General features: G+C 54.9%; 1 protein-coding gene across 1 annotated transcript in view; it reads right to left on the reverse strand.

Annotated features, from left to right (window-relative positions):
* Positions 1-10,799, reverse strand: part of CRHR1 (corticotropin releasing hormone receptor 1) — a 29,867-nt gene that overhangs the window by 16,460 nt on the left and 2,608 nt on the right. The window contains exons 2-3 of the mRNA XM_081804790.1: positions 5,064-5,183; positions 351-436 (exon numbers count right to left, since the gene is read on the reverse strand). Of these exons, the coding sequence (XP_081660916.1) occupies positions 351-436; positions 5,064-5,163 (186 nt within the window). The 5' untranslated portion in view covers positions 5,164-5,183. The remainder of the gene's footprint in view (positions 1-350; positions 437-5,063; positions 5,184-10,799) is intronic.

The raw sequence follows: 10,799 nt of genomic DNA on the forward strand, positions 1-10,799 counted from the left end.
CTTTTGAATTTTGTATTATGTGTAAGCACCATCTTCTCAAAAACATTTAAATATTTCAAAGCCTCTCCAAGGGCTTTTTCCAACGGCGCTGCTCCCCACCGCCGCCCGCCCGCCTCCATCTTTGGTTCTGACACAGCGCCCCCTGGCGGAACCCGGATGTGCCGCGCAGGTGGGTGATGGGTGGAAGGGGAAGGAGCAAGGACCCAACTCATCTGTGTCAGAGCCAGCTGCCGCCCTCTTGGCTCAGCCTCCCTTGGGGATGGCTGCTCACAGCCATGATTCTGGGCACCCGCACAGCAGACCCAGACCTGAGCTGGGGCCTCACCCACCGTCCACACTGGCAGCCTCACCTCCCCACTGAGGATCTCCTGGCACTCGGAGTAGTTCACGCGGGCGGCCCAGCTGCCATTGGCCAGGCACTCCCTGTAGCCGTTGTCTGGAAGAAGGAGAGAGAGTCAGAGTGAACCATGGGCTCCTCTCCCAAAGAGCAACCCAGGCATCCATCTGTCCATCAATCCATCCATCTATCCATCCATCTGGGCCAGCACAGAGGCCTGCTTGCTGGGGGACTCTGGAGTTGAAGCTGAGGAGAGGGGCTTCCCTACTACCTCCATCTTCTTGCCCCTTTCTGCCTGCTGGCCCCAATAGGGCTGCCCACTCAGGCTGCCATGATCGTGTCCATGCGGTGGGCCCCCGGGCAGACTTGACCAGCCTGCTGGGGCTGCTTCCTTGCAAGACCTTATGTGGCGGCAGATTATGTGGTGGGTGCCCTTTGGAGAAATGTCCCATTTGGCATCTCACATGGTAGCAAAAGGGATGGTGAGAGCTGATGAGTTGATTCTCCCTCACGAGGCTGGGCATGCTATGGTGGAAGGGTACGTGGTGACAGCTGATGTGGCACATTGGAATGACTATCTGCAGTGAGGTTTCCCATGGGGGGGTCCATGTGGCAGTGTTTCACATGGGGTGGGGCCCACAGGGCAGGGGTTGGGGAAGGTCCTCATGGTGGCATTTCTCTAACAGCAGGATTTATGTTGGAGGGTCATGTGTTGGACACATCCATGGTGGAGGTCTCTTAGGACAGGAAATGACAGGTGGCAAAAGTGGACTGGGGGATGTCACAGGACATGGATCTCATGGGATCCACTACAACCAGCCTGGCACATGGCATTTGGGGGAAAAGACAGGAGGGCGCCCCAGGGAGGCGTGGGGGCCCGCACAGCCACCAGACTGGACTGCGGCCCGGAACTTTCGCCTTCTAAGGAGATGGGGAGGAGCCGTGCCATCTGAGATGAGGCCTGGCTTCATGGCTCTGGGGTGGGTGGAGCTGCACAAAGGGTCCCTCTCACCCTCCCTCCTGCCCATACCCCCGGCAGGCACCAGGGCCCTAAAATCCAGGAAGGAAGGGACCAAAGGAGATCCAAATCTTGAGTCTTTTCTCCTTTGCCGGTGGAGGTCACCCTGCCTCACCTCACTCGGGCATTGGTGACTTTAAATATGTTTCCTAGAGTGAATTCTGGCCCTGAGTCCAGGCGGCACTGGCTGGAAGAGCAACTGAATCTTGAGCCAATCCCCTGCTGCAGGCCTTTCCATGGCTCACACTGACCCTCATGCCACATCCCCATCCCAGCAGAGCTCAAGGATGGCTGCGGAAGCTGCCTGAGTCCCAGTCCCTGAGCCCGGAGCCCGGCAGGGACAGAGCACTGTGTGGGAGACAGAGTGGGACGCCCTAGGTCCTGCTCAGTGCTGCTGGGCTGCGAGAGTGACCTCAGTCAGCCAGCCTCCCGAGACTCTTAGACCCCTCTTGTCATTTGTAAGGGGAAGGGCTTGGCCAACTGCTTCCCCAAGGGTGGGGGGTGTCCAGCCTGGACCTGCCTCTCTGCTGGCAGCAGCAGGACAAGAGGAAGATGATGGGGTGGTGGCTGGTGGGGGGAGATGTTGCTGCCTCCGGGAAAGAGGGAGCCACGGTCTGGCCCCGAGGACCACAGGGCCGCGGCCTCTCTAACGCACTCCCTGGCCACCCTGCTGAGAGGCTGCTCAGGCTGCAGCGTGCCAGTGGGAAAATGAGGCTAAATGCATTTTTAAAGCTTAGCTCAGCTTCCCTTCCCAGTAAAGTTGAGCCCTTGGGCAGAGTTGGTGAAGGAGCTGCTGATTCTCTCCTAATTGCTAAATGAGGGATAAGCTACCAGAGGGCTGAGGGCTCAGTGACTGGGATTTCAGGAAGGTCTGGGAGGAGGCAAGGAGCCAGGGGAATCCAGTGTGTCTGCCGTGGAGGGAACATGCCTGGGACCAGAGGCCACTCTGGAATGTCTGCAAAGAAAGGGACTCTGGGCAGAGATCTAGCTGGAAGAGGCATGGGGGGGGGGGGCTGGAATAAGGGGGTGGTTTTGCTTTAGGAGAGGGAGCATGAAGTAGGGTGAAGAGCATGGCTCTCAACCCAGGTGGCCCAGGTTCAAATCCTGATGCCACTCCTTCCTAACTGTGTGACCGTGGGCAAGTCACACAACCTCTCTGCTTCCTTATGTGCTGCATAGGAATAAGCTTCGCAACGACTCCTGCCTCAGTGGCTGGGTGGGCATTCTTAGTTCGCACATGCAGAGCGCTTGGAGCTGTACCTGGCGCATGGCGTGCACTATTATTTTCATTATTATTGTCTCTGAACTGTTACTTGTATAACCTTCTATAAGATTCAGGACATGTTACGTATCCCTGTCAAAGTGGGTACTGGTAGGGGCTGCAAGAGATGCCCCTTGGTTCAAGCTCCCCTTTTACACCCCACATGTGGGGCGGGAGCATGGAGCCCTTCCTGGGCCAGGTCATCCAGAGGGAGCAGGTTTTGTTGGGAAGGGAGGAGGTGATCTGGAAAGAGAAACAGCTCCCCTAGCCGCAAGTCGTTGCCAGGGAGGATGCGACCTCCTTGTCTTTAATTGCTGAGCTGAGCAGTCCTCCCAGAGAGTCTCGGGAAAATGGATATTTTTGGAAAAGCTCCCATCCCTTTGAAGATCAGATGCAGCAGGAGGGAGGGCATTAAGGAGAAGGCCTGGAAGTCCTGGCCGTGTCTCATCAGTAAATGAATTAATTAGTGCCTAATGATTAGGTACAATTCTGGGTTCCCAGGCAGTACTGATTACACACGGGTGTGTCCCTCACTTTCTGGCACTGGGGGCATTTGTGAAGAGAGAGTCTTGCAGCCCTGGCTCCACGTCCAAGGACCATCACCCCAGCCCCTCTCCTGGGAGCAGAGAGAGCACCTCACCCAAACCTCCCACCCATCCTGCAGGTGGAGAAACTGAGGCCTGGAGAAGGCAGTGCAGAGGGTTCCTTAGCCAGTTCCAGGTAGAGCTGGGGCTAGAATCCTGGAGTCTCAGCTTCCACTTAAGGCAGGGTGGGCTAATCAGCAGCTCGTGCCCAGACACTAAAGTCTTTCTTGGGGTCATGTCAAGTCACCCTGGGAGACAAGAGTGGAGTGAGCTCATGCGGAGAGGCAGGGCTGGAGCCATAGAGAGCCTGGCTGGCCCCACTCAGGAGTGTGGACTTGACCATGGAGGCAATCAGGAGCCACAGAAGGGTTGGATGGGAAACCAGGGTCAGAGAGCTGGTGCCTTGGACCAGGGCAGTGGCTCTGAGGATGGAGGGGAAGTCAGCTCGGACGTGAACATCACTTTGGAGGTGAAATTGACAAGACCTGGTGCTGCGTAGACAGAAGGGCCTCCTTCTGGGAGGAGCCTCGCTGCCCCCCGCCCCAGGCACCAGTCCCTGGGAGCTCCAGAAGCACGTGAGTGAGGCCGTGGCCCTGCCTCCACACCTTGTGACCCTGGGCAGCTCTCAGCCTCTGCCTCCATTTCCTAACTGTAAAATGGGCCCTACTAAATTGGAGGTTGGCAGGCGGCACACACCAAGCTCTCTTCTTAGGTCCTTCTGCCCTTCCCCCTACCTGCACTTCCTCCCCACACCCTCCTCTTGGGGTCCAAGAAGTGGTTGCAGACACATGAAGCTGTGTGGTCTGGCTGTTCCAGCCTCCCTGGGGCCCTCCCACCCCTCCTGGGTTGCAGCCACCCCCAGCCCCAACACCCTTAATGTAGCTGGTAAAGGAGAGGGGGCAGGAGGAGGAACGTGGGAGTTCTGAGCTGAAGCCATGCCCTCCAGCCTTCTCATCGTCAGACCAGGGGCCAAAGGGCCATATGAGGGGGGAAATGCATTAAGGTCACTCGGCAAGTCTCCGCGTGAACCACCTGGGGGCTGGTCACCCTCGGCACCCCCTTGGGCCTCGGAGCCCAGGCTCATCAGACCCCAAGAACCCATCTAGGGACCCCCACCCCTCCCTCTGTAGGACAGGGCCCCTGGCCTGCAGCTGTTTCTCTCTTCATAAGCAGGGGCTGTGAGTCATTGACGGGGCAGAGCAAATTAATCCTGGGGGTGACAGGTGGTGTAACAAGGAGCTGCAAAGCCTGGAGGTGGAGGCTCAGGAGGCTCAGGGCCTCAGGGTATCGAGGTGTTTACGTGGGGATCAAGTATCCAACAGACCCTGGGCAGTCCTCACCAGTCCTGCGAGCCTGCATGCAAGGCTCAGCCCCCTGCCTGTGGATCTAAAACGGGGTCCCCCACCTCAGGGCTGCAGGGCCCTGGACAGACCTCCTAACCTCTCTGAGCTCCAAGTGGGGGCTATTCTGATGATTCCTGCCCTACCTCATAGGGTTGTGGTAGGCTTATCCCGACTAACCCAGTTTGTCACCTGCAGAAGAAAGTGTCAGAGCTGCAGGCAAATTCCAGCTTCACCTCTTACCAGCTGGTGACCTTGGGTAAATTCCCTGACCTCTCTGAGCCTCGGAGGCCTCAGTATATAATGAGAACTACATAGTTACATATGGCATCACCCAGGGGTATTGTGGGAATCAGCGGTAAAGAGCACAGAGCTGGCCTTTGGTAAATGGTGGTTGTATCCACGAGAGGTACTATAGTCTTGTCGTTGTCATTATTATTCCTCCCACCTCCAACAAGTCCCAAGCTCTCCCCATCCTGTCCCACCTCCCACCAGAGGGTCTGCCCTCCACAGGCTCACTTACTTGTGGTGTTGTAGCGGACGCCGTAGAAATAGGCGGGGCAGGGTCGAACCACCAACTGCCCCGCAGGGCTCTGGGGCCAGCAGGTACCAATGAGGTCCATGGATGCATTGCACTGCAGCCCTGGGGGCAGAGACAGCTGGTGAGGTGGGGCGAGCTCCCTACTCCGGTATCCTCCCCACCTCCCCACCCTCACACACTAGCTGGGAACAAGATGGGAGCAATGACCCCAGTGTAGAGATGAGCTCGTCCTATGCAGAGGAGACAACAAGGAAAGGAATCTGAATTTGATGGTATGGCATGAGGGAGCCAGCGTGGGTTCCAGAGTAGAGGAGGAACAGAGACACCTGAAGGCGTTGTTAAAAGCTGAGATCTTGACTGGCATTTAGAGAAAATGCTGGACATACTTCAGGTCCTCTGCTCTGTAGCCCAAGGACACTTTTCTTGGCCCCTCATTTGGTATAGGTTGGACCTCTGAGACTTCACAGTCTGGAGCAGCCTGGAACAGACCCAGCCAATCCTTGATCTAGCCCGCCGCACACATCGATGGAACCAGACCACATCTTCTCTGGCCCTGCAGTGAGGAACCAGTTAAATGAAGTTGGCCGAGCTCTTCCCGGGCCTGATAACCACATTTACTGAACATGCAGTGTTTGTGCTTGGACTGTGCTGGGCCCTAGCAGAGGACTGACCAACAAGGGAGCCACAGGGAGAAAAAAGAGGGAGACACCACCTAGGGGGACGGGAAAGGACACTGAACCAATAGTCTGGGACACACACTTCAGACTGGGCTCTGCTACTAATTTCCTGTGTGACCACAGGCATGTCATTTGCTCTCTAAGCCTTCGTGTCTTTATTTTTTTAAGATTTTAATTTATTTATGAGAGAGAGAGAGAGAGAGCGAGCAGGGGGAGGAGCAGAGGGAGAGGGACAAGCAGACTCCACGTCGAGCTGGAGCCGGACAAAGGGCTCAATCCCAGGACACTGAGATCATGACCTGAACCCAGGCCAAGAGTCAGACACTTACCCAACTGAGCCACCCAGGCGCCCCAGCCTTTGTGTCTTTATAATAAAATAAAGAGTTTGGTTCTGATCAGAAATTCTTAATCTCAGTCTACTGGAAGCTTTAAGAGTTCATAGAGACTCTGAAGTTAAATGAAAAAATTGGTGTATATGTGCATCCTAATTGGGAAAGGGATTGTGGCTTCATTAGATTCTCAAAGAGGTCTGTACTCAAAAAAGGATGTTGAAGTCCCCTTCCAAATATTTTCCCTTAATTGAAGAGTTTTTTTTTTTTTTTGAGATTATTTATTTATCAGAGAGAGAGAGAGCACGAACAGGGGGAGTGGCAGGCAGAGGGAGAAGCAGGCTCCTCTCTGAGCAAGGAGCCCGATGTGGGACTCGATCCCAGGACCCTGGAATCATGACCTGAGCTGAGGGCAGACGCTTAACCAACTGAGCCACCCAGGCTTCCCTCGAAGAGCTTTTTGGAGTGGAGTGTGTGCATATGTGTATGTATGTGTGTCTGTTGGGGCGGAGTGGAGGCCACAGGAATGCTTCTGGAGGGGAGGGAGGCTTTTAGTCTCCAGTGGGGGAGGCTGGGCTGAGGATGGCCCCCGCACCCCTCCTGATGCTGCCCCTTCTTTCTCTGCCTTAGGATGCCCCTCTTCCACAAAAGGCCGGCACGCCTGTCCTGTTGAGACCCAGTGTGCCCATCCCAATGGGAGGGGGTGAGTAATTCTTGGGACGGGCACAAGGATGCACAGACAAGCCAGGAAGAGCCATGAACCAATGCGGGGGCTGCCTCTTCAGGGCTGGGCATCAGCAGTTGCCAAGCCCTGGCTGGGGCCCACCTGCCAACCCCTCCCCACGTTAGCCTGTACTCGGTGTCTCAGGAAACAGCCCGGGGTTAGATGGGTGTCTTTCCCCCGCTGGAAGCCGGGCGATGCCGAGCAGCACTTGAACCTAATGCTGGGTTTTCTTTCTAATCAAAGCGATTCATAGGATGTTCCTGCAAATCAGGGCTTAGGGGCAGAGGCCTTGAGACCAAGGGGTTTAACTGAAAGAGAAAGAAGTCTGGGTTGGGGCTTCATGGACACGGGGAGCTGGCGGGCCAGGCCGGGCCTTGGCACTGTGCCACAGGACAGCCTCCATGAATTATGGCATCATGGCGGGGGGGGGGGCAGGGAGGAAAGCAGGCTGTGACTGTAATCTCTCATGGGTCATGCCCCTCGTGCTGAACCCAGAGGTGGGCGGAAGCTAGAGGCAAGGGGCCACAGGGAGGGAGGGATGATATTATGGGCCATGCTCGGCTTTTTCAAGGCTCATCCCCATCTATTTTGTTGATCCTCATCCAACCTGCAACATCATTAGTCCCTTTTTACAAATGAGCAAACGGAGGCAGAGGGATATTAAGTGACTTGCTCAAAGTCATGGGTCAACGAGTGAAAGAACCAAGAAGTATAGCCAGGTGTTTTTGACTCTAAACTACACGCTCTTTCTATTATGTCACATGTTGTGCCAATAAAGGGAGGGGAGAAAGCCAAGGAGGCAGCGGGGAAGGGAGAGACAGTTTCGAGGGCTGTTTGCCAGGCATGTGCCAGGTACTTTGCACATACCATCTGATTTAACGATATCATTGTACCTTCGTCAGACGGTTGTCCATTCATTCACTCACTCACTCATTCATTCATTCACAGTGTCTCCTGAGTTGGGCACGGGGAAGACTAAATGGAACATCATGTATGGCAGCACCTGGAACTTCTCTATCATGCTCTCTCGGCATACGAGCTGCCCTCCACCCTCCCTTCTCTCTCCCTCTCTCTCCTGCCCTGGACACTTCCCCAGAACCCCTTTGGCAAGAACAGAGTGCTGGGCAGGACTGGGCACCAGCCACAGCCAGGACAGGACTAGAGCCAAGACAGAAACCAGCTACTAAGCAGATGGCCCTTCTGACCTCGATGACCAGGTACCAGCCAATGGCCAGAGCCCTGACCCACCCACAGCTGGTGGGAAGGTATGGGGGTGGAAGTAGGCAGAACAGACATTATTTGCCCCTAGTCCGGTATGGATTAGGATCCCCTAGCACCTGCTATGGGTCTCCTACCACCTTCTGTGGTGAGTGCTAATTCTCTCTGATTTACAGGTAAGGAAACTGAGGCCAGAGCAGTCAAATTGTTTATGCAGAGTCACACAAACACCAAGAGGCAGAGTGAGTTTGAACACTGGCTTTTGACACCTGTCCAGGGGTCTTCCCACTGCACCATAGAAGTCCCTAGTCTGGGCCACTGGCCCTCATAGCATTTGGTTGCTGTTTGGTTTCTAGCCCCTGCTGCCGCAGTCTCTCTCTCTCTTCTCCCTCCTGCCCCGCCGCAGCTCAAAGAAGGCTGCTTGGGGGGCTAGAGAGCGGGTTAACACGGCCATGGACATGAACTTTACATTAAGAGCCCAGAAAATCCTGGAAGGAATGAAAGTCTGTGTGCGAGAAGGGAAGAAAGGGAGGGACAGTCTTCAAGAATGAATAGAAGCCATCAGCATCACGGCCTGCCTGCCGGGCTGGAGCTGGGTGGGCGGGGTCCGACGGAGGGGCGTGGTCAGGTGGGGGCGTGGTCAGAGGCACAGGGCCAATCAGGAGCGGCGGCAAAGCTCGGGGCTCGGAGACATCAGCCTTAGAGTAGGGGGCTTGGCCTTGTGGCTGTAGGGAGCCGGCTGAGCAAGAGGCAGGGAGTTAGAAGAGGAAAGGAGGCTGGAAGAAGAGGGGCGGGGACGCAGAGGTGGAGGGAAGGGAGGAGGCTGCAGGACAGGGCCTCAGGCGCCGTACCTGGCAGTGGGCCCTGCCCACCAGACTTCTTGGCCCAACCACCTCGAAGGCACCTTCCGCAAAGTGCCTACCTCCGCGGGCCACAGCCCTTCACTGCTCACGCAGGGATTTCAGCTCACCACGCCGCGTATACGCAGTCCCTGGGGATCCGGCAGAGCCCGGGCCTCCAAAGGAGAAGGGTGTGTAGGCAGGGAGAACCACCCATTGCTGACCCCTCCTGCTCTCCTGGGGGTATTTTCCCACTTGGATAGCATAGTTCCGGGGGTGAGGAGCAGTTTGGATGGGAGTAAACCAGCCTTGCAAATAGCCAGGCCGATTAACCACCCAGGAGCTTCTATGAGTCAACTTCTCCCCACACCAAACTGTTCCAGGTCGCCCCTCCTGGCCAATTAAGTCATAGATGGGGAGGAATAATGACTTTGCTCTTTATTCAACAAGTTGTTACTGACCGCCTAAGAAATTTTCTGGGAGCTGGGGACACAGTTCCCTGTTCTAGGGGCTGGGAATACAGTAATGAATAAAATAAGTGCCCTTCCCTTAGTTGGGAGTGGGAGGTAAGGGGTGCAGCAAACAGACAGACAGAAAGACAGACAGACATAGCTATTAAGCAGTGAGAAATGCTATGAAGAAAAAGCAAGCAGGGTAAGGAGATAAAGACTGCCAGGACTGCTATTTTAATTTGGTGCTAACATTTAAGCAGAGACCTAAAGGAAGTGCGACAGGGAGCCATGTGCACATCTGGGGGAAGAGTGTTCTAGGCAGGGGGAACAGCGCATACAAAGGCCCTGAGGCTAGTTTGTACTTGGCATGTCTGAGGTTTTAACATTCCTATCACTTGGTGGCTTGTCCCCTCATTCATGAGGCAGCTAGATCCCTTCAGCATTTTTTTTCTGGAGGCAAGAGGGTGGAACCAAGTGGGCTAAAGTAACGCGTAAGACTGGTCCTGCATATTTCTCTAACCCCACACGTGCACACTCCAATGCTCATGGGAGCACTGCAGTTAGTCCCAAATCTGTGCAAATGGAGGGAAGAGGAGAGAGGAAGAGGTGGACAGCTCCCTCCTGCCTCTGACAAAACCCCTGTTGAGTCAGGGACCTGGGGAGCCTGTTTTAATGAACCCGATGAGAACCCTTTGAAGGTGGCCTACTTAATGCTTGTGCACAATTGGGTGCTGGTTTCTCGCCAGGCTCAGGGTCCGAAAGTGCTCAGCAGCCACACCCGGCCTTGGACACTGTGGCTCTCTGGGCAGCCACATATGTGGTGGCCCATTTGATTCAAATTTTGGGGCTACTGCTTAGTAACTGTGTGTGCTTGGGCAAGTTACTCAACCTCTCTGAGCCTTAGGTTCCTCTTCTGTAAAATGAGGATAAAAATACTTCCTGACAATATTGTTATGATGATTGAATGAGATTCAAGTACTTAGAATGGTGTCTGACACCTAGGTACTAAATAAGTATTAGCTATTATTATTAACATTCATGACCTTAAGACAAGGGATAGGAATGAATGGCCCTGGGTCCTTGTCAACAGTATGAGTTCATTTGTCTCTGATGTCATTAGTCAATAATTCTATTACTTTCTGGTATTGTCATATTAATGCCATGATTTTATGAGCTGCCAAGTCTGTGATCTGCCACATGATGGAACTTTGGCCCTAGGGATCCACCCTCTCCCTGCTCCTGGCATGTGAGAGGACCCCCAAAGGCCCCAGCTCAGTGCCAGCCACCCCGGCCAGATGCCCATCCATCTGTCCCGGTCCCTCCACCCCACCCTCACCATCTGTCTCTACCAGTGCCCATAGGTCTGGGTAGGTCTTGGCATTGGAAGACAAATAGCTCATTCTCAGAGGCTGTTGTGGAGGGTGATGGATTGTATGCCATGAGGCCCGCCAGGCTGGGCTGGGCTGAGGGTAGGGGCAC

The sequence above is a fragment of the Leptonychotes weddellii genome, chromosome 15 (assembly GCF_054177405.1).
Source record: "Leptonychotes weddellii isolate Sample4059 chromosome 15, ASM5417740v2, whole genome shotgun sequence".
In the NCBI taxonomy this organism is placed as follows: Eukaryota; Metazoa; Chordata; class Mammalia; order Carnivora; family Phocidae; genus Leptonychotes; species Leptonychotes weddellii.